Genomic DNA, 23,765 nt, shown 5'->3' on the forward strand with positions numbered 1-23,765 from the left:
TTAACAGAACATCTTTACAGAACTCGTTCAGTAACTAGAAGAAAAACATAGGCTATGAAAAGCTCAAAAGAAGTTTTGAAACATTGAAAATGTTTATTACGAAAAATAAATATTTTATCACTAAAATATTTATAAGTAAATTACAGGCGAAGCTGCACTTTGAAAACAGGCGAAGCAGCTCTTACCAGCGGTTAGTATTTCAAATTTTGTTAAAAAAAAATGTATTCAAGGTTTTTAATTCAAATTTTTAAAAACCTTTTTTATATCTAACTTCTTTGAAAAATTTTAAAATTAAATAAGAAACATATAAAACCAATTGGACTCTCGTATTTGGATATCGAAAGTGGATTCGAAAAAACAATAAAATGATCGAGGACAAATCCCAAAAGTAACAGAAAATTAACAGAACATCTTTACAGAACTCGTTCAGTAACTAGAAGAAAAACATAGGCTATGAAAAGCTCAAAAGAAGTTTTGAAACATTGAAAATGTTTATTACGAAAAATAAATATTTTATCACTAAAATATTTATAAGTAAATTACAGGCGAAGCTGCACTTTGAAAACAGGCGAAGCAGCTCTTACCAGCGAAAAACAAAACAACAAATATGAAAGAAAATGTTTCATACTCTGATCTCCATCTCAATAATTAATGCAGGCTCACTTGTGCAAAAAAAGTCAATCGACCAGTGTCATCAAAGAAAAGTCATACTAAGTTAAGAAAAGCTTTTTGACTCGACATGAAAAGTTTAATTGATTCAATCATTGCCAATTGTAGAAAAGAAACACAAAAAATGCAACTTGGATTGGGCAGCTATTTTGTTAATAAATTGGAGGAGCTACCAAATTGGATTTTTGGAGAGGAACGGACGCCTCTTTAGTACTATTTAACGGCATCTTTTTGATCAACCAACAAGGACCAAATTACACTAAATTTGCTGAAACAAATATGCCAAAATTTTCGGTCAAAAACTTTCAACACAGAGGCGAAGTTAAACTCCGCAAATACAAGAAAGAAATCAGCAAAAAGATGCTCTAAAAACGCAAAAACAAAAGGAAATAAGGAAAAAAGAAAGGCAAAAAATATGCCTTGAAAAATTTAAACAAACGTTTACTATATTCCTGAATTGTACCTCCGACCTGGAAATTAGGAATCTCACGTCGTCGCATCTGCGCCACGATAACTTGAAAAAGTACTATCATTAGCTACTAATAAAACAACTACAGTTGTTTTTAAATAACCATGCTATGCACCAAAAGTGTCACCAATAAAAATATAACTATTTCGAAGTTCCGGATTTCAAACTCCGTTTTTTTGCAAGTCTCACGCCCTCGAATCTGCGCAACGTTCACCATGAAGTAAATTAACACTAGCCATCAATAAAGCAGTATCAGGAACGCGTGTTCCCTTTTGATAACCAGAAAGAAAACCCAATTCTCTATCTGCAACTAGAACTTGATAACTGCAAGTAAAAATATGTTTATGGTTCTGACTACATATCAACTACATATCATTTTTTAGCTGTATGCACCAATATTATATACCAACTAACTCCTTTTAGTTGTAGAACACAATTCTCAATTCACTATCTAAGAACCAGTCAGTTTTGAATTAAGTGGAAGAATGAGCGCCGTTTTCTTGATCAAGATCGATCACGCACCCTAAAAGACTGAAGTTATCAAATGGCGACCGAGATGTTGGCATTTTTCTGCAAATTTCAAAGTTATACTATCATCTATCGCTAAAATAGTTTGAAACTATGACAACTTTATGAACAGCTTTCAACCCCCCACAAAACCACTGCAAGACTACTCTTCTGTGTTACTACAATCCCTTTACTTGTTCATATGACACTAGCGTGTAAAGCACCTCCGGTGCTTGGAACTTTTAACAACTCACAATAAACCGTAAATTTTGAAAAAAATCTGCATCATCTGAGTGTACTCTGACAGCACTGAGTTACAGGGTTAGTATTTCAAATTTTGTAAAAAAAAATGTATTCAAGGTTTTTAATTCAAATTTTTAAAAACCTTTTTTATATCTAACTTCTTTGAAAAATTTTAAAATTAAATAAGAAACATATAAAACCAATTGGACTCTCGTATTTGGACCCAAGAAATGCAAATCCTGAGAGAGCTCTTACAGTACCCAACTACAGCGTTGGGAATTTCAAAGTTTGAGAAACTTCAAAATTAAGTTTTCTAAAAAAACTTTTTGAAAAATCAGAAACAAAAAACGTCTTATCTCGAAAACAACCAAAAAATTTGAGCAGGCACAATCGAAGGCATGATTCGCAATCCCTGAGAGTACTCTGACAGCCCCCAACTTTAGAGGGTCAGGAACTTCGCAATTTGAAAAAAATACCAAAACCAAAACGTCATCTGGAAAACTACAATGACTTGTGCAGTCACTTTTGGAGGCAAGATTCGCAACCCCTAAGAGTTTGAGCGTACTCTGACAGCCCCCAACTACAAGATAAAATTAAAATAAAGTTTTCTGAAAACAAAAAAATATCATATCTCGAAAACTACAAGGATTTTAGTAGTCATATTTTGAGGCAAAACCCGCAATTCCTGGAAGTACCATGACAGAGCCTCACTATGGAGATGAGAACTTTTTTAATGAAAATTTTTTTAATGGATGAGAATTTTTTTTATCCAAGTTCTTTGAAAAAATCTTAGAAAACATCAAATCTCTAAGACTACAAGGATTTGAGCAGTTATATTCAGAGGCAAGATTCGCAACTCCTGAGAGTACCCTCAAAGTTTCCAACTACAGGATTGACATCTTCAAATTCTTTTTTAACCTTAAGTTTTTTGAAATCATCAAAACGTCAAATCTCGAAAACTACAAGGATTCGAGAATTGAAGTTTGGAGGTAAGATTCGCAAATCCTGAGAGTACCCTACAGCCCCCAACTATAGGGTTGAGAATTTCAAAAAAAAATTAAAAATTCAGTTTTCTGTAACTTTTGAAAAAAATCTCGAAAATTGCTTATCTCGTAACTAAAGGAATTGGTTATTCATATATGGAGGCCAGTTTTTCAAAAGCTGTGAAAACCCTGTCCTTCTCACTATTGGGTTGGTAATTTGAAACTTGATGAAATTATGACTGAATTTAAACTGGAAAATCCAAAAGAAAATCTTAATCATTGCAATATACGATATAGCTTGAACGTGCAAAAATTCTTTTAATTAACATGCAAAAATAATGAGTTGAAAAAGCTTGAGCTTGGCGAGATAGTGAAGCCCGCATTTAAATCTATAATATATTCATTTTGTTTTATGAATTTGTTATCAATTTGAATATATACACATAGAAATATTGAAACTCAACCAGTATACATTACAAAACTCACGACAATATTAAATACGAAATTTCACTGGTCACCAAGTTTTATATCATTCCTTCATATAAAAAAATTCGAAACTTCCTTGCTTACTCATTTTCAATATTTTCTCTATTTCTCTCTCATTAAGAACAATTTGCTGCCTGCCCCAACACCACCTTGTAATTTCAATCTCAGCGTTTAAAGGATAATTTGAAGAAAAGTGGTTGACGTTCGAAAGACTTTACGAGCTAGTATCACTGTTAACCGCTTGCAAGAAGCGCAAAATCAGAAAACTCAATATTGACAACTTCATCTAGATGGAAAAGCACTCAATTCTTTTGAAATTTTAATGAATCGGCGCAAAACACCTCGAACAAGCGGTGAAACATTTACGAAACTGATATGGTCCTGACCGAGAAAATGACTTTAAATTGCGAAATCAGGAAAAGAAGACTCGATTTTCTAACCAACTTGAATAATCTAGCAAGCTTGGCTATTTTGGATGACAAAAACGCAGGAATAATCCGAGCAGATGAGCGAAAGAAGCGAGTAAGAGAGCAATTGATTGACGGAATACCCTACAATTACACGAAGGTTCTGCTACAAGAAAACGAAAAAAATTACGGTCGACTACCTCTGCTCTATTATTCGCAGAAGAAATCAAATTGATATAATCGAAAATAACTAAGGATAAATTATGCAATCTCAGCTATACCAACAATTGTAACGAAGACAACGAATTTTGGCATATCTATGCGATTTCATCATATACGGGCTACGCAGAGAGCAGTGAAAATTTCGACCCAAACTTCAGCGACAGATAAAATCTCAATCCCGGAATCGCAGAAAAAGAAATGTATCACACTGGTGATGAAAACTAAAATGAAACATAGAATTTCGATGACCAGAGGGTTTCTTATGATATTGACTGCTATCAAGACAATCAGGAAGATATTTCTGGATTTGAAGACTAGCAGGCAAACCAAGTCTCTGATCTCTAGAATTACCTGAGACAGTCGTCGATAATCGGACAGGTTGGACTAAAACAAGTACGTTGTTTTGCAACTTGTGCAGCAGTCAAACTCGTCTCACAAGAGATTGTAAAAGATACCTCTGCTACGTCGACTGAGAATATAACGAAAGCCTGATTCCTCTTTTCTAATACTGCTAATTTTAATCCATTATATATTATAAATATTTTTGTTTATTGTTCATCTGACAAAGTGGCTACGCAAAAGTATGAAAATTTAGTTCTCTACTTCAAAAATTGCACTAGTCAATGAATTACCTCAACCATTTTCAGACAAAAACCCATCATGCACAATAAGAAATCGTTTCTAAAAAGCAAACTGAGGAGCGATTACTATCATTCCGATCCTACCAACGGCTTAGGATACTGGTTTAAATTCGGCAACTGTTATTTCAAACTTCATAAATCAATACCCTAGCTATCAAAGCAATTAAAGTTTTCTGACGATACCAAACATGATGGTAAACTGAAGCGGCACTCCACAATATTGATGCCTTATTGCCAGATTTACAGGACTAGCTCGTGCATGGCAATGCATCAGAAAAAAAGCTAATTGTGTGCTTGCGGTTTCGTTTGGTCGGAATTTATCCTTGAACAGAATGCTCACCACCTTAGCCTCTCTGATTATTTTAATTCAAAAATAAACCCTCACAAGAAACCCAAGATGCAAGTACCAAGCGTGCCCCCAATTCAATTTCTTTTAAGAACCGCGTGACAAGGATACGACTCGGTCAGTACAATGACCTCTTACCAACTCTAACTCCAAGAGAAGAAAAATTAACTAAGGATAGCCTGCGAAAAAATGAAAAATAGGTTTAAAACAAAATGTTGATGTAATTTTTCCTCCTTTATCTCCCATCTTTATTACAAAAAACAGAGCTTGCCTCACATATATTTCCAGCTTACATTTGACAAAAATGTTTCATTGTTTCCATCGTTTGCAGAATTTTCACGCCCTAAGCATGATAACCAATTATTAGTTATTACCCAAAAGCACATTTCCCTTTTCCCCGAATCTAAAAACTCTTGATAGCAAGTAGTTCTACACTTTTTATCCACAACGAAAACAATGTTAATCTCCTCTTCCGGCAAAAGACTGGTCTTAATCAGTCTCTTGAAATTTCCACCTCTTATCAAGACGCAGCCGAGCAAGCTTCTTCAACTAATAGCAAGCTTCAACTAATTTTGAGTATTTTTTAAACTAAATTGATACTTTTTTAATATAAACCAAAGTGAGCTATAGTAAAACGGAACTAGAGAAAGGAGAAACGCGAAACAAAATTTCAAAAAAAAATCTATGCAACATACTCTGCTCAAAAGATTGAGAAAAAATCCATCCAGCAGATATTTCACAGGAGATGGACACATTTACCGTACACAAATGAGGGACTTTTTTCCTTTTCAATTGAATCAGCTGGTTTTGCTCTCTTTTTACTGTCTCATCTAAAAACAATTTCTTTTGAAACTTTTTCACTCCCTTTTTTTCTCTTTTTAATTGCACTACTAAGATTCACTAATGCTGAAAACAGCAATGGAACAGGTTATGGATAATGCGAAAAGATGTACATTACAAGCAACAACCGTTGCCATTTCTTCGAAAAAAGACCGCAGTGTCAAGAACGACATGTTCCGTTTTGATATCCAGATAGAAGATCCAATTCTCTATCTGCAATTAGAACTCAGTATCTGAACTAGAACTTGATAGCTGTAACTAAAAATTTTTATAGGCCTGACTGATAAGAAATGCACTAACTATATACCATTTTTAGCTTTATGCACCAGTTTTATACTTTTGTATTTCCTTTTAGCTGTGAACACAATTCTCATTTCACTATCTAAGCACCAGTCAGTTTTGAAAATTAACTGAAAAAGATCGCCAGCAGAGAATTTCGGTTCATTTGATGACTTTAAAATGCATCAGCTGTGTTAACTTTCTACTAATCAAATGTCGAAGCACATATGACATTATACTGCTAACGCAGCCTATCGATTCAAAAGTATCACCAAAAGTAGCACTTTTTATTCGCGACTTGGGTTGGAAAAAAAGAAAGTTCGTACTAATACATATTGCCTCGCAAGTGTAAAAAAAAACATTTCTTTTTCCCAAATTGGTTTCGTTTTGTGCGTACAGTGATGAAAAGAAAAACGAAAACCTAAAATTTACGCAAATCAATCATAACCAACACAGTTGACTTCAGAAAACTCGACGAAACAATTTTCAAAAATTAAAAGCCAAAAGCAAAACCGTTTTTCTCAAAATTGAGAAAATTTGAAGGAGAAATTGGGTCAACGGACTCATAGCTTACTAAAGTTTAATATGACATGCTACTAGACCCATTATGATTAGTATTTATGGAAACTGATTTTGCGTGTAACAAATTTATAACACCCAAAGAATTGGAAAATTAGAAATAAGCCTCGAATAAGCAAAAATTCGGCTACCTATGAGATTCAAACCTGCGACCTAGAGATTAAGAGTATCATACACTGAGCAAGCCACGGAAGCTTATTAGGTACCACACACTAGCCATGAATAAAGCAGAGAACAGATGCTATGCAATTTCCATAGCTACCGTAGAATTTCCAAATGAGTAAAAACTTTTAAGGAGCACTTTTTTTTGCGAGTTAGGCTAGAAAAAAAAGCTCGTACTATTACGCTAGTGCAAAAATGCCGTTAAGACATATTAATCAACCGTTTAAAAACTGTAAAAGACTTTAATCAGACCAATCCTGCGTTACGTGTGTCCAGATTGGTCTCACGCCGCGAAAGATACATCCATAAGTAAAAAGCAAATAGTGCAAAATGCAACTGTGCAGATAGTCACAAGCAAACGAATGTAGGTGTACTAAGATGAGCCCAATTGACCATCTACATTCAGAGTGAACTATTTAACGTCAAAAATCACAAGCTCCTTGCCTCGCAATTCGTCCTCAGGACCTACTTGCCAACAAGCCCCCTCTATTTCTACCGAACCCACCTCAACCGCCCCGCCAGCAACGCGTGAACATCTTAAACTCTTATAAAAAACGAACTTGACAAATTTCACTCAAAGCAAACAAGTTTGACTCTTTTACTGATTTTAACCAGCTTGAAGTGTTCATAAACAGCAATTTTACACAGAGGCGAAGTTGCACTTCGCTTACACAAGCAAAACTTAAGCAATACGTAAGTGACGCACGCCAATTATGACGAATTAGCAGTACCAGTCAATTTAAAAAAAAAGAAATTTACCAACTAACACGCCGCAATTTAAAGAGCAGTCTATGGAGCAGTAATAACATGAAAAACTGAATGCTATGAAAATAAAATCGAATCTTTTTTGAGATTGCCCCCACACGCCATATTAAGTAGAAAATGATAAATTTCGCTTCTAGTAACAAATCAATTAGGGCAAATCAGCTTCCTTCAACCAATTTGGAAACATTTCAACGGCGGATTAAATATCCGCTCACGCCTTAATAGCGCGAAGTATATCGCGTTAATGGTCCCAAATTGGCCAAAATGGCAATTTTTAAACTCCCAAAACTTTACGACAAATGATCACAAGGAAATATCTTTCCAAATTTAAGCTCAGGACAACAATAATTTTTGAATGTATGAAAAAAATCCCGACAAAAATCACCCCGACCACAAATTTTCCGTAACTTTCGTTACGAAAGTCGGAACAATAATAGTCTGTGTTAAAACCCTTAGCATTGCCCGTACTTAATAGCTGGTTATTGAGCAAAATGAACACTTTCAAAAAGAACACTTGCGATTTAGGTTGGAAAGAAAAGATAGTCCATACTATAACACAAGCATTGCTTGTGTAAAAAAAACACTTGTTAAGAACATACACACAAAGCGATTGCAGAAAGCTATAGACGAAGCCCCCCCCCCGCCAAAAGTTCTCCCCTTAAGACCCTACAGAAGTTTCAAAAACTGAACAGACCCTCCCACGCTCGACTAGGCGCACCCTAGCCCAAATAAGATCAGGATAAAGTCCCTACTTAAATACTTATATGAATAGGAGAGACCCAAATGTCCCTACAAACTGTCCCTTCTGCCCTGCTCCCTACACGGCGCTACACTTATTTAACTGTCCTCCCAAAACAGAACAAATTTGACCCCAATAGACTTGTGGCTTCGGCAGACGGAGGTCGCAACGTTCCTCGAACTCGGCGAGAGCTTGCCCGACGCGCCCCAAACAACGGGCTAATAATAACAAAGGTTTTGAAGCGTAAAATCATCCATAGTTGAAATGATGAGTCAGAGTTTTCAGACATCGTACCTACATTTGAGCCTGAAAAACAAAACAAAAACAAACCACTTTTTCTCGACTCATGGCCTGAGAGTTTAAAAATCCACCCTATGCTATAGAACCGCACCAACCCTTCATTCTAAGCACCAATCGTAAAAGCAAGAAAATTTCAGGCCGCCTTTTCTCAAAACCTAAACATTTTTTCCATCATTCCACTCACCCGTATGTGTTCGTAGGTCTCCGTGATGATACCAATGAACAAAGAGAGAACACAGTAGATGAAGAGTCCTATGAACACATACAGCCATATTTGGTTGAACACATAAACCAGTGTGCTCACTTTCCTCATCTGCGCAAATGTCTCGAACATGTCGTCTCCGTTGATGAGGGAGTACATGGTCTCCATAGTGGTGACGAAAGTCCGGAACTTGTAATGGAAGGGACCGAATACAGCCCAGCCTGCCAGGGCGAATCCGAAATAGATAAAGAGACAACAGAACAGGAAGCGCAACACATTTGGCATCGAGTATTTCAGCGTTAGCAGAAGAGCCTGGAGTGTATGGAAAAAAATTAGCAATGATCTTTATGTTAGGTGATTTAGATCTTGTCAACCCCTCCCCCCTCTCTCTCTCCCCTCCTCCTCCTCCTCCTCCTCCTCTATTGCAAAATCTTTACAAGGCACAAAAATACATATACGTAACCGTTAAATTAGTTCTTTACAGGGGTGGCAGTTGTTTACTAGAGACCATACGAGGGGAAATACATAGCTTAAAAGTTTCCAAGATCATCCGATTTTGCTATTACTATAAAATTATAAGCGTAATCATCTGGCTAGTGACTAGTTTTACTTTAATTGCTTGCAATAAATCACAAGCTGGCATCGAGCTTAAAACAATTTCTAGAAAGTCGATTTCAAAGAAGGATTTTGTCGGTTTAGATTTATTGTAATAAATAATTGATCTGAGACAGTGATGTCCATTTAAAAAAAATGAATTTTAAATTAAAATTGTCTAAGAAAATTATAAAAATGTTGGCATCAATTATATTTTTCCGAAAATATTTAAATTTTTCGTAAGAAAATTAAATTTTTCTTCAGTCTGAATTTTAGCAGTTTTTCTGCCAATTTTGGAGACTTTTGGCGATTTTGTGAAACGAATTCCAAAGCAATATTTGGGCATATCTATTTGCTACAAAACGTCATAAAATTTTTACATCGTTGCAAAATCTTTACAAGGCACAAAAATACATATACGTAACCGTTAAATTAGTTCTTTACAGGGGTGGCAGTTGTTTACTAGAGACCATACGAGGGGAAATACATAGCTTAAAAGTTTCCAAGATCATCCGATTTTGCTATTACTATAAAATTATAAGCGTAATCATCTGGCTAGTGACTAGTTTTACTTTAATTGCTTGCAATAAATCACAAGCTGGCATCGAGCTTAAAACAATTTCTAGAAAGTAGATTTCAAAGAAGGATTTTGTCGGTTTAGATTTATTGTAATAAATAATTGATCTGAGACAGTGATGTCCATTTAAAAAAATGAATTTTAAATTAAAATTGTCTAAGAAAATTATAAAAATGTTGGCATCAATTATATTTTTCCGAAAATATTTAAATTTTTCGTAAGAAAATTAAATTTTTCTTCAGTCTGAATTTTAGCAGTTTTTCTGCCAATTTTGGAGACTTTTGTCGATTTTGTGAAACGAATTCCAAAGCAATATTTGGGCATATCTATTTGCTACAAAACGTCATAAAATTTTTGCATCTACTTAACTATCCCCCCCACCCACCCACCCCCCCCCACCCTATGGTACCTACTTAAGAATCTCCACCCCTATTAACAAATACAGTAAATGAAAATTCAAATTAATTTAAATTGTTTTTTTTTTAAATGGACATTACTGATCTGAGACCAACTCACATTGTAGGTGTGGAAATAGTTGAGGTACTTGAGCACTCCAATCCACACAATCATAGTTGCACAGCCGAGCAGCACTGCACATACGGTGTACATCTGTGTCACCTAAGCAAACATAATTCAAATATATGTTGATATCTAGTTTAAATGTGTGATAATTTCGGAAATAAAAGAAAGTTGGCTTACCCTGAACGTGACGAATATCTTGAGGAAGGACCCTGCAATGAGACACAGGTCGCCAAAGATGATAATGAAGTACCAGAACTGGACGAACTTGGCCTCGTCTCTCTTGCTCAGGGGCTTCTGGAACTTCTTCCACCAAATGGCCTTGCAGACGTTGCGTAGGTGCCAGTTACTCTGAATGGAGCGAACACAGAGCACGAGAGAAAACACGGCGAGGGAGATGATGAAGCAGTCCATGAATGTCACGCCGACCATGTACGCAGCACCGTCATCTAATAAAAAAATCCTTCCTCACGTCTGCAAAGCTAGTATTTCCTATACAAACTCTAAGGTTCAGTGAGAGGGCCAACTTTTAACAAATGCATACCCTTTATCGACGAGGAAAGGAGCAATGAAGATACAAATTTCTCCTTTCTGTTTTATACTAACAAGCTATAATATGTTTTGACAAAACAATACACACAAAATAATTGGTTAAAATTCACATCAAGTTCTTTTGACGTATGGGTGTTTCTTATGGGGACTCTTGTTGTATGGTGGGACTATCATATACTTTTTACAAACAGCGCTGGCTAAGTGTGGAGCGTACCTGATGATTCATAAGTGATGCTGACACAGTCGGTGGTGGAGTCCTGGTAGTGAGGGGTGATAGGTAGCTTCCCCGTGTGACGACTATTGTCATAATTAATCTACATATACAACGGAACTTGAGCTAATCAACTGCATGTTTCATTTTTCATCATCTAATTTCATGGCCCGCGTATAATTAACAGTTTTCCTACTTTTTGCTAGGAGAGACAAAGTAAGCAGCTCAGTATTCTAGTATGCCCAGCTGTAAATTTAATGCTTCTGGGGAGCAATAAATATATAAATCTTTAACGAACAGTTCGTAACTTGAAGTGTAACCTACAGATATGTTGAATAGGTAGCACACAGGTTTGAAGTAGGTCCTGCTGGATCCGATGTGTTGGTTGATCAGACCGAATTCCACTTGGAACGACAACAGACTAAACAGAACAAAATCAAACATCTTCTGCTATAATTAGTTTCAGCTATCGGTCTCGATTCATAACAAGTTAAACAGGCTGTGAAATCCATTTAAATAATGCCTAGAATAAATACTAAAACTTTAACATCATAAAATTTTTTACAATCAAATCGAATGCTTTAACTTTTTCAAAATGCAGAACTTCATTCGGATCAAAGTTCCAGAAAGTCAAGAAAAATTTGTTTTAATTTTCTAATTTTTCGAGTGTTATGCTAGCTTACCTGCTCCAATTGAGAGTGAAGTTATTATTCGTATTGTTTTCCCAAGACTGCAAGTCGAAATCTCCTTTATTGGTGTCTGAATACGTCACGTACCAACACTCTAAACATTCAGTCTCATAGTCACAACTTTACACTAACACGTGAATCTTCTAATGTCTGTAGTTTTGTCCCCTACTTTCAACTGGATCTCCGACTAGCTTCATATGAGATGAGTCGTTTCCATCTGGCACCACATCGTAGTAGCTCACCCGGAACTAAACCACACGATAACTGATTACGAAACGCAACATCACTCAGGCACTAGTTTACACGGTTGGTCCCTTTTGTTTATTGTTTGTTAAAATACGTAGAGCGTCAAACAACAGCCAAGGGGGTTTCAAATACTCAGCACTTTCTCTAAAGGAGATAAGTTGAACTAATCAATTATTTCAAACCTTTATTACCAAATCAACCATTTTGGGCCATTGAAAATACGCTCAATTTATTTTACATAAATAATGGCGGACACAAAATAAAAAATTTCCCCTCAATAATTTTAGGGGCTTCATCGCTAACTGGGTCTCTTCTCTTTCGGGAGAAGTTTTTCACATGGCCAAAAGAGTTATCGTTTAGCCTAATTGATTAACAGGCACATTTTGTCACTCGTCCATTTCAGGGATCTTGTTTGCACACACGAAAGGTCAAGACAAGATCAAACAAAATATGAGAGCTAAGAGTTATTCTCTTTGCTCGCTGCAGCATAAACCGATCCAAAACAAAACTGAATTCTGGTTTAAGATCTTGCGCTTGAAAACTATCGAACTTTTTTTGAAAAAATTTTCCGACTTGAGTTTACAGAAAAAAAGATGTTATTTATTGATTAAGGAATCATGCGAAGGACCTGGAGGAGCGCACGGATCAAAACGAGCAATACTCTTCAAATGAGTCAACAACAGACACCTATCTCATCAAGTACGCGATTTTGAAAATGTTTATCTTCAGTATGAAACCCAGATAAATAATTTTGAATTAGTACACTTGTTAGGTAAATGGTATATTTGAGAAAATCAGTCTTAAAAGGAAAAGTTACTGAAAAAAAAACGAACTTTTCCCGGTCGAAACAAAAAATCAATTTTTATGAAGGAACAACTCCCGGGTCGTTTCTAGTGAACCTGTCGCAAAACGGAGTCTTCGAGAAAACGCCTACAAAAAAGAGATGGCGGAGAAACAATTCAGCTCTTTCCTATAAAATGCTGCGAGCGTCTCCGATGAAAAAAAGTCGAAACGAGTGAAAGCGATTCAAACTTTGCTGATATTAACGAAGGAGAACACTGTAGAGCATGTACGATGAATGACAACTAAATCATAAGCGTTTGATGCTGCCAACTAGAAAACTCAGTTTTTTTATATGGGATAAGTTCATACATGTAAAAGACTATAGAAGAGAGCGAAGAGGGAACTCTTGAACATAGCCAACTGACAGTTAGAAAAAGTAATGAACACAAAGAAACAGAACAAAAAACTGACTTGTTTTTTGAAAAAGTTTGAAATTCACATAATTATCTCTGCCCTTAAAGCTCTTTGCAACTCACGAACAATTTATGTTAGACACTTTTTACACAAACTCGATAATTTGAGAAAACTGGATCAATAGGAAAATTTTTATTTCGCTGGTAATTTCAATAATTCAAATCCAGCTGGTAATTTCGATAATTCAAATCCACTTTCAAAACTAGAAGTCGATCACGTTTTTCGTGACCTTTACACTTTCGCTGTTCGATAGTGAAGTTTGCCTTCCTTTCAACAAAGGAAATGAGCTAAAACAAAACATCTGAATTAAGATGAAAACAAGACTGCTTGTATATCAGGGTAAAGCCCTGAAACTTCTGACTGCCCCTTAATCCACATCGAACAGATTTTGGGAAAAGAAAACATTGAAAAACTACGAAATTTGGACAATATCGAAGATCAAGTGTGGAAAATTCAAACGTACGCAATAAATACGACCGATTAGCTAGCCTCAAATCAATTTGGAACGATTTTGTTGCGGCATATTGCGCCACGCATAAATAATTCGCGTTACGCTTTCTGAATTATGGATAAAATCTTCAAAGTGCGCATAAACTAATCCAGAGCATGGACAAATTGGCAACTTTAAAACTCCGCACAAAATGATCGGAGTTCAATTATCTTTTCAAATTTGTTTTCAGGGAGTCGATATCTGCAATGGAGCATATTTATTTTTTGTTGAAAACTATTAACCGATCAGCAAAATTGACTGAATAAAAAACCCACACCGAGCATAAAAATTCTGAATTCTTCAGAAGTCGGAATAATAAAACCAAACTGAAATTTTCAAGAACCTTCAATAATCTGATTCTTATAGGGGAATTAGTGTGAACTACTCTAGTGGAAAAAAATAAACGCAAATTCAGATTTTTACTCTCTAAAATGCCTGTTTTCAACGTCCGTTTTCGACAACTTTTACTTCGATTCTCACCAAAATTTTTAATAGACCAAGATCATATGATTAGAGCTACCGTCTCTGAAACTATCATCAATTGGTTTCAATGACTTGTTAATGTAACCAGGTCTGAAAATGCCAAGTTTCCTCATCTGCACTAAGTTTTGCATTGTAGTGAACTCTTTTTTGAATACGCGTTTTGAGACCCAGCTTACATTGGTAAGTCATTGAAACCAAATAGTGATGGTTTCAAAGAGGGCAGCTCTGATCATATGCTCTTGGCGTAGAACATTTCAATGAAAACCGAACAAAACGTTGTCCGAAATGGACATTGAAAATAGGCATTTTAGAGGGTAAAATCTTGAATTTGCTCTCAATTTTGTCCACTAGTGTATTAGCTTCCATCAACTCATTTGATAACGATCATTTTGTTTTGAAATATATAGCAAGGGTTACTTATATATAACTTTTTACACTTCAGCTCAAGTCCTCAATTTCTTTAAAAGGAATTCAACATTGCATTCAAACGATAGGCACTAAAATTCGCTACTCCGGTCCGAAAAAATACACCAAAAGATGTATACACCACGCTCACAAGTTCGCTTGTGAAAAAAATTCTAATACTTGAAAAAAAATTAATTTCAACGAGGAGAGTCGGTTGCTGAAAAAGCATCACAACAACATAGCCAACAGATGGGTGCAAAAAAAGGTAAAAGAACGCATATAAAACAGAAAAAAAAGTTTTTATGAAAATGAAAAATTTTATAATAAAGTTTTTATGTAAGCTTACCAAATAGAAACACTAAGATCCATTAGATAATTTTTGTTTCCGCTGAAAATTCAGGAAATGAAAATCCAATTTTGAAACTGGAGTTCATTCACATTTTTCATGAAATTGACTATTTTCCTATTCGATAACGAAAAACTGAACTTAACTTTGAAGAACTAAAAAATCAAACGCACAAAATCAGATTGAGCCTGAACAAATTTTAAAAATTTTCGTGGAAAAAGAACACAAAATCATAACGACATAAATAAGTGAAAATGAATTCGATACTTTACATTTGAATAATTCTCCCACTACTATGAATTAAGTAAAAAATAGAGAAAATTTCATTGAGAAAATTGTTGATTTTTTTCTCGAAAATATTAAAATAAATTCGAAACAAGTATCAGGTATCTAAAGTTGTATAGATCAGTAACCCGAGTATTACTGCACAATTTAACAAAAATCAGGTGAGAAAATATTGAGTGGGCAGTGAGGAGTTGGACCGTTAATACCAATACTTGGCCAGCAGTAACGTCGCATTACCTTTTTGCAAAACGACGGACAGCTGCTGTAAAAAGTACGAGGCAGCTAGCCGCGGGTCACGGTTGGCGGAGCGGAAGACAGCCAAAAAGGTGACATAGCAGATACTCTTGGTGGCTAACGGAGATCAGCCACCAAGATCTTCAGCGGATAGAGGAATGAAATTGACACCTAACTCATTGCAGGGTGAGGCATGCTTGGCAATCTTTCGGTCGTCTTGGCTTGAAAAATCGAAGAAAAAAAAACGGTAGAAGTTGTTTATCGAGAAAAGCTGGTCTGAATATTATATTGGTGTTAAGATCAACTTGATGGCAACGAGAACTCGATGATACTGAATTTGAGCCCAAATAAGTTCTAATTACGTCGGGGAAAAACGCCTTCCGCCATAGTTCCTTCTACTTTCGGTCGAAATGGTCGAAACAAAAATTTTCTGTTCCGACCACCTAGTAGTCAAAAACTGGATATTCGATTGCATTTTTTTTATGATCAAAAACTTACAAAAATTGTCCAATTGAGGCAGAAAGAGATTACATAGGCACCCGTGCACGCGTATTCGAGAGGCAAAGAACGCTTTCTTCATTGTCAAAAAAAATTGATGGATCATTGGCTGCTGGCCAATATGCTATTTATAGGATAGTTTGACGTCTAATTTCATTTTGGGCAGCCAATGATTTCTAGTGAAATATTAGTCACAGGTTAGTATTTAGAGCTTAAAATAAGCGCAGCTCGAAAAAAAATCAAAAAAATTCCATAAGAGCAACCAGCAATTCTTGTTGTTTTAAGCTTTCTGCTGCTAAACCAGCGTATTAACAATAAGACTGTTTCTTAAAAAAACCGTGGCTTAAGAATACCAACAGTTTTTAAAAAAATCTTATCAATTACTGATTCTCCTTAAGCAAGGTAAAAACGAATTCATAAATTGATTTTAGCGGTATCAATTAGCTATTTCAAAGGCGTGGTGCATAAAAATTTTTTCTGCGCGAAAGATAAAAGCCGGTCCTTATCTTCTCGATAACAAATACATTTAAACATAATAAAGAGAAAATTGTAAAAAGTCAATGAGCTCGCGACCGAAAAAAAAAACTCGAAGAAAAAATATCACCTTGAAGTTTCTATGATTGGCAATTTTTACCGCGGGGAAATCTAAAAATTAAACTCAATTTTTGAAACTAAAAGTATCACATTGCTTTCCCGTATCATGTTGAAGTGTCACGAAAAATCAAAATTGAGCGGAAACAAATTTCAAGACATCTCTTGAAAAATACCACAAAAGAGTCTTCACTTCGTTGGCACTTAAAAAATTTTCAGGTGTCACTCACAATTTTGTATGTTTTCAATTTACAAAAACAATAATTTTCTGAGTCAGTACGAGAAATCAAGTAAACTTATTTAATTTGATTTCAACAAGGATTGAAAACTCGGTGTCATATAAACAGCAAAAAATCAGAATTTTCAATGAATCAATTTCAAAACTTTTAGCATGGCCAACAAAAAGTTACAGCCGAAACTGTTTGTGATTTCATGGAAACAGAAAGAAGACTAAAAAAAGAAATTTTCTCATTTTATGTTTTAAAGTGAGAAAATGGATGTGAAGAAAAATGTGAAGAAAAAGCACATCAACTTAAAGCTCTTTGAATTTCAAAATGATTCTTGATTGATGCTATTTGATTTGATTTGTTTTAGTTTTTTTTGCGACATTTACACTATTGTTAAAAGAGCGTAATTTATTAACCTCTGTGGCATGTCTAGTTTCTTTCCAAAAAAGTCCCATTTTGGATGCTAAAACTTGAGACAAGGAAAGATGCTTGTAAATACGAAAGAATTTTTGAAAATCTGGTCAAACCTTAAGTCATATGGCTGTAGTTGTCCTCAAAAAAATGCTATATTGACACATAATTTACTAAAGAATTTTTAAAACTTCTTGGTAGAATGTGTAGTTAAATCATGTTTGATTTTAAGCAATTACACTTTTCTAATGAAAACATACTCCATGACTTGAATTGAACAATTATATTATGATGACACTGAATGGAATTTTTTTTCCTGATAACCAATCAAAGTTTCGTGACAACCAATCAAACCGATGAAACAATTCTTAATAAGAAATAATGATCATCAGTTTTGGGTGACAACTGGATTGGATTTTGGTTTGATAATTGGGCGACAGTCTATTTTGTCCAGAGGCTGCCTCGCTTGCTGCCGTTTTTTCGGAGCAAGTATCCTGTGACGTATGACCTCTTGTGCTCTCTTCCCAGCAGATAGGCGGCCATAATGGCTCGTTTCATGGTCTCTTTCTTGTCTTCTTTTCTCTCCTGGTAAGGCGGCGGGGTACCAGTGTCGGGGATAAGGATTTCGCTGTAGTCATTGGATAATTGCCAGGGATAGAAAAAAGATCGGAATTTGTCATTATTACTCATTGTCTCACCATCCCATTCTTCACCACTTTTCGTCTTTAACGCAATCAATCAAGCACGAGATTAAAATTCATACATCCATTTACATTCTTTAGCTTGCCTTATTAGTTTTTGTTTTGAGCTCGAAGTCACCCATTTAAATACATTTATGGGCATAATTTTCATAGAACACAATTTTGTCATGCTAGACTTGCTTAAATTTAAGACAGCAAAGATCAATTCATGAACATCCGGATACAATAACTTCTTCGATTTAAAATAACTAGTCTTATACCTCAATTGTTTTTTATTTAAGTCGCCCTGTTATGTGTGACTTTTTCGATGTTTTTTTTTTACTTTCGGATACAGATTCTCGGGCTTGATCGATTGCATTTAGTGCATTAGGTGACTCACCGCGGGCCAAGAGTTGGAGTAGGAAAAAAAGAGCAGCAGCAAGGCAATTTGAGAAAATTTAGCCAAAGTGATAGCAGATGTGAAGACTGTAGATTTCATAGTGAAGTGATGTGGGGCGAAGGCGAAATGGATGTTGCGATGTAGAAGCCAAGTGGCGAAGAGAATATAATGACAATGAAAGAACGGTTCACAAAGTCAGTTTCTATGGACGATTTTGTTATCTATCTTCATAAAACTGACTGGCAAATCCGAAACTGATCAATTAGGAATGACACTTTCACATCAGACAGTAACGAAATTTAAGCTGCGAATCGGCAATGAGAATCGCAAGTAAGGAATGCTTTCTTAAAAATGGAAAGCTTTCAATCAGTTTTAATTTAGTACAGCCTAATTTACTCAACACACCTCACACCTGTTCTTTTGCAAAAAAAAAACAAACCTTACAGATAATATTCAAAGACGACGTGCATTTCACAGCAGATGAAAGGAATAAATGTTCCGAGTAATCTCGGGTGCTTCAAATTAAAGTATTAAGTGAAAATCCATTTTGCAATTTAAATTAGGCTGGCTCAAAGACTTACTAGATTAGAGCCGATAATGAGATACAAACCGTGCATAAGTTTTCAGTTAAAAAAATTGAAAAACTACAAAAAAAATTTGGCGATCAACATAAAATTACAAAAGGTTGAAAATGATGGCCAAACATCAAAATGTAAGCCTAAACTTTTCAATAATCCCAAGCTACCATTACAATAGCATCATATGATCAAGCACAACTTAGAAGGAAAGTCAAAACAAATATGCAAGCAATCTGCTTACAATTAGACTGTGCGAAAACTGAGAGATGAATACTTCACACCTTGGCTTTTTCTAAAAATGGCCTTTATTTGACCTTTTCTAAAAATGTAAACACCAATAATGAATACGAAAACTATCTATGCCGTCTGGCATGAGCTGAAGAAGTGGTATAAATTGGAAAATGATTTTTTAAAAGCGTTTAACAATCATTCTCTTTACCCTGCCCCTGAGATTTCTATTTTAATGGGTTTCAGGCGCAGTTTCAATAATGGATAATTGGAGGTTCATTCTTACGATAACTGGGGGAATTTGTTCATTAGGAAGGTTTGCGGACGGCCCCAGAGCACTGCCATGCTTCTTCCCTTCTTTTGAAGTATCTGCCACTACTGGGTAGCTGAAGTTGCCCAATGCTTTGTAAGTCAAAGTGAAATAGCTGAACAACAAAATAAAGCATGAACAACAAAATAGAGAAACTCATAGAATGTTTAACGGTAAACAGAAAGACAAACGGTCATTTTTATCTCCGCGTATTAAATTTTTTTAAACAAAACAATGAAACCGAAAACAAGTTAATTGAAAACTTTTTACTATCAAATTTCAAGTACTGCTAATGATTGGCTTTTTTCGCATAATTACCCCATTTAGAGAAAACGGGATTAATATATAACTTTTCATTCCGCAGGGAATATATAAATTTGAAGTCCATTTTTGACACTAGAAGTCATTTACGTTTTTCGTGACCTTTTCACTTTTGCTGTTCGATAGTGGAGTTTGCCTCATTTTCAATTAACAAAGGACTTGAAGTGAACTCTAAAATGAAGTGAACTCTAAAATAATTCAAACCGTGAAAAACCAAATTTGAGGGCGAACGAATTTTATGACAAATTCCTCAAAAAATCATCCTATATAAGATCTAAACACTTAATTATTATAACAGTTTTAACACATAAAACCTTCTTTCAATCTGGAAAGACGCTTGCAAAAACTTGTATTATATTGTCTTCGAGTAATGCACCCAAGTTGCCCTCCATACGCCAAAAATGCTTGTCATTAAATTCCACCGAGAACAAGGAAAGCCGGCTGCAATGCAAGTAGCACAGAAAGTTCTGACCACAAAAAATAACATATCTTTCCTTATGCAAATTTTTAAGTTTTTTTGTTCGTTCGGCTATGGTCGGATCTAATCAAAAGCCCAGAAATTAAATACATTCAATAGTACTCACAACGGCTCTTATCAAAAAATTAATCAGTAAACAAAAAAAACAAAAAAACTGACTAACAAAAAATTTCGTGAAACTGGGTAAAATTTGGTTGAACAAAACGATAAGTCCAGCAAATTTTTATTAACCCAATTTAAACACGGAGGCGAAGCGGAGCTTTGTACCACTTGCGATGCAACACAAACATATACAGAAATAAATCGAAAAAATATTGAAAAAATCGACAAGTTGAAAAAAAAACTAGATGAAACAAAACTTTCGTATTCCTTGATAAAAATAAACTAGGGGCCAGCTAAAGCTCGAGGTACGTGTTACGTGTTGGATATTGAATGAATTTGCTATACGGATGCGGCACAAAAAGGTGATTTCAAAAATTGGTTTCAAAACGAGATAAAATTTCTCTTACAAAAAACTAAGAAACCGGCAGGAACCATTATCGCAACCGGTTCTTTCAGTTAAACTTTTGATCTGCCATTTGATTATGAATATTTTTTAAAAATTCAAAGAACTTCTAAAATGAGAATTTTTAAATAGGCTTCGAATCACAACTGCAAGGGCTTTATTATGATATATCACTCGGCCTTTTCCGAAAATCATTTGTGGTACCTTATTTTGCGTGGAAAACAAAATTAGAAAAAAAAAAATAAAACAGCCGCATATAAACTTCCTCCTCACTTTCAGTGATCGGAACAATATTGCTTCTCTGTCAATTTCCACATATACGAACCAAAAGAAAAGCTACTTTTTACACTAAAAACAATTCTGAAATTTACACGAAATAAACACAACTAGCGTGTAACGCACCTCTGGTGCTTCGAATTTTTGACAACTCGTGAAAAACCGCATACATTGGAAACCACATCTGCAGGATTTTAGTGTACTCTGACAGCACCCAATTACATGGCTGGTAATTTGATATTTAACAAATTGTTTAATTCCTATTTTCCGTCATCTCGAAAAAGTCAAATCTCGAAAAGTACAAATATTTGAGTAGTCATATTTGAAGGCAAGATTTACAACTCCTGGGAATTTCCTGGCAGCACCCAATTACAGGGTTGAGATTTTAAATTTTGAGAATTTTTCTAAACATAAGTTAATTAAAAATTTTGGAAAAATCATAGAAAAAAGTCCTCATATCTCGAAAACTACAAGGATTTGAGCAGTCATGTTGCAGGCAAGATTCGCAATCCCTATGAGTACGCAGACAGCACCCAACTACAGGGTTAAGAACTTCGAAATTTGAAGAAAAAAATGTTGTTTGGGTTTTTTGAAAAATTTTTGAAAATCTTAAAAAACTTCATTTCTCAAAAACTACAAGAACTTGAGCAGGCATAATTGGAGGCAAGGTTCACAACCTTTTGAGAGTACTCTGATAGCCCCCAACTACAGGGTTGGGAATTTCAAACTTTGAAGAAAAAAAGTTCATTAAGTTTTCTGGAAATTTTTTGAAAAATCACAAAAAACGTCATATCTCGAAAGATACAAAGGTTTGAGTAGTTATTTTCGGAGGCAAGATTCGCAATTCCTGAGAGTACCATGACAACACCCAAGTACAGGGTAAGGAATTTCAAGTTTGAGGAAAAAAAATCGTTAAGTTCTCTGAAAGCGTTTTGAAAAATCACAAAAACGTCGTATCTCGAAAACTACAAGGATTTGAGCAGTCATATTTGGAGGCAAGATTCGCAACCCATGAGAGTATCCTGGCAGCACCCAAATACAGGGTAAGGAATTTCGAAATTTGAAAACATAAATTCAAGTTTTCTGAACATTTGTGAAAAAAATCACAAAAAACGTGATATCTCGAAAACTACAAGGATTTGAGTCGTTTCATTTGGAGGCAAGATTCGCAATCCTTGAGAGTATTAAGACAGCACCCAATTATAGAGTTGAGAATTTCAAATTTTGTAAATTTTTTTGTAATTTGAGTTTTCTGAAAAATTTGAGCATTCTTAATTTGAGGCCAAATTCGCAACCACTTTGTGAACCCTGACAGCATCCCACTAATAACCACTGAATTCAAACTGGGAAATCGAAAAAAAACTTTGCCATTGCAATATAGAAAAAGAAAGATAGAAAAAAATTAGAAAAAAAAATCGAAAAAAAGATGGAAAAAGAAAGATCTAAAATAAAGATTTAAAAAAGATCGAAAAAGAAGGATTGAAAAAGAAAGATAGAAAAAAAAGAATAAAAAAAGATAGAAAAAAGATGAAAAAAAAGATAGAAAAAAGAGATAAAAGAAAAAAAGATAGAAAAAAAAGATTAAAAAAAAGACGACGCGTAAAACAAAAAGATTGAAAAAAAAATAGAAAATCCAGATAAAGATAAAGAGAGATTGGAGACAACCATTTGACAGTAGTACTATTTTGAATTAAATCGTCGAAACCAAAGTCAAAGTAAAAAAATTAGGAGACAGGTAGACAGACACAATCAAATTAATTAAAAAAGCAGGTATTCAGGCAGACAGACAGACTTAATTTGGCCTCGAAAAAAATAACTGAAAAATTAATGACCTTGCTGAAAACTAAATGAAAAATTTTCGTTCGCATTGCAATATATGATATAGCTTAAACATGAAAAAGTTTTTTCGTTAATCATGCAAAATTATTCAGCTTAAACATGAGAGATAGCTGTCACTGGCATTTAAATATAGTATAGATATAGATAGATAGATATAGATTTTCAAAATTTGTTTTGTTTGCAGAATTCAATTTTTTGTTCTTATACGCTAAAATAAACGTGAAACTGACAAAAAAAAACAACAAACTCACATGAAACACTAAATTTTTCCAAGTTAAAGCGTAATTTTATGCAGAGGCGAAGTTGCACTTCGGGTACAAAAGCTTCTGGGAAAAACTGAAGAGTAAAACTTTCAGTCTACATAATTTCTTCAGTGACGCACGCCAATTATGAGTCTGCATAATTGCTAAGTGACGCAACCCAATTTTGACGCATTAGCAGTACAAGTTAATTAAAAAAAAAGTTACCAAAAAATTTACCAACTAATATGCTTCAAAATATAAAGCGGACACATTTCAACCAGTATATGAAAAAGTTCATTTAAAAAAAACATCAACCCTGCCCAGGTTCGAACCCTCTTATTTTGAGGCGGGTCTCCTTCCTTTCCTCTACGCTACAGATCCATGATACCTTGAAGGTAAAGTGCTATTTGAAATGTAATAGTCTGTGTTAGTATCCTTAGCATTGGCTGTAGGT

The 23,765-nt window shown here is 34.9% G+C and overlaps 2 protein-coding genes across 5 annotated transcripts in view; one reads left to right on the forward strand and one right to left on the reverse strand.

Annotated features, from left to right (window-relative positions):
- The window catches only part of LOC134845638 (lysine-specific demethylase 6A-like), a 438,371-nt gene that overhangs the window by 265,045 nt on the left and 149,561 nt on the right, over positions 1-23,765 (forward strand). The gene's annotated exons all lie outside the window — the stretch shown is intronic.
- Positions 1-23,765, reverse strand: part of LOC134845591 (mucolipin-3-like) — a 45,132-nt gene that overhangs the window by 6,637 nt on the left and 14,730 nt on the right. For 2 of the 3 annotated variants that reach the window (XM_063862578.1, XM_063862559.1), the window contains 8 exons: positions 19,627-19,765; positions 12,151-12,229; positions 11,976-12,075; positions 11,617-11,713; positions 11,296-11,395; positions 10,710-10,978; positions 10,527-10,628; positions 8,822-9,151 (listed from right to left, as the gene is read on the reverse strand). In XM_063862578.1, the coding sequence (XP_063718648.1) occupies positions 8,822-9,151; positions 10,527-10,628; positions 10,710-10,978; positions 11,296-11,395; positions 11,617-11,713; positions 11,976-12,075; positions 12,151-12,229; positions 19,627-19,765 (1,216 nt within the window). The remainder of the gene's footprint in view (positions 1-8,821; positions 9,152-10,526; positions 10,629-10,709; positions 10,979-11,295; positions 11,396-11,616; positions 11,714-11,975; positions 12,076-12,150; positions 12,230-19,626; positions 19,766-23,765) is intronic. The other variant, XM_063862568.1, reaches the window with a different exon arrangement.

The sequence above is a fragment of the Symsagittifera roscoffensis genome, chromosome 1 (assembly GCF_963678635.1).
Source record: "Symsagittifera roscoffensis chromosome 1, txSymRosc1.1, whole genome shotgun sequence".
NCBI classification, from domain to species: Eukaryota; Metazoa; Xenacoelomorpha; order Acoela; family Convolutidae; genus Symsagittifera; species Symsagittifera roscoffensis.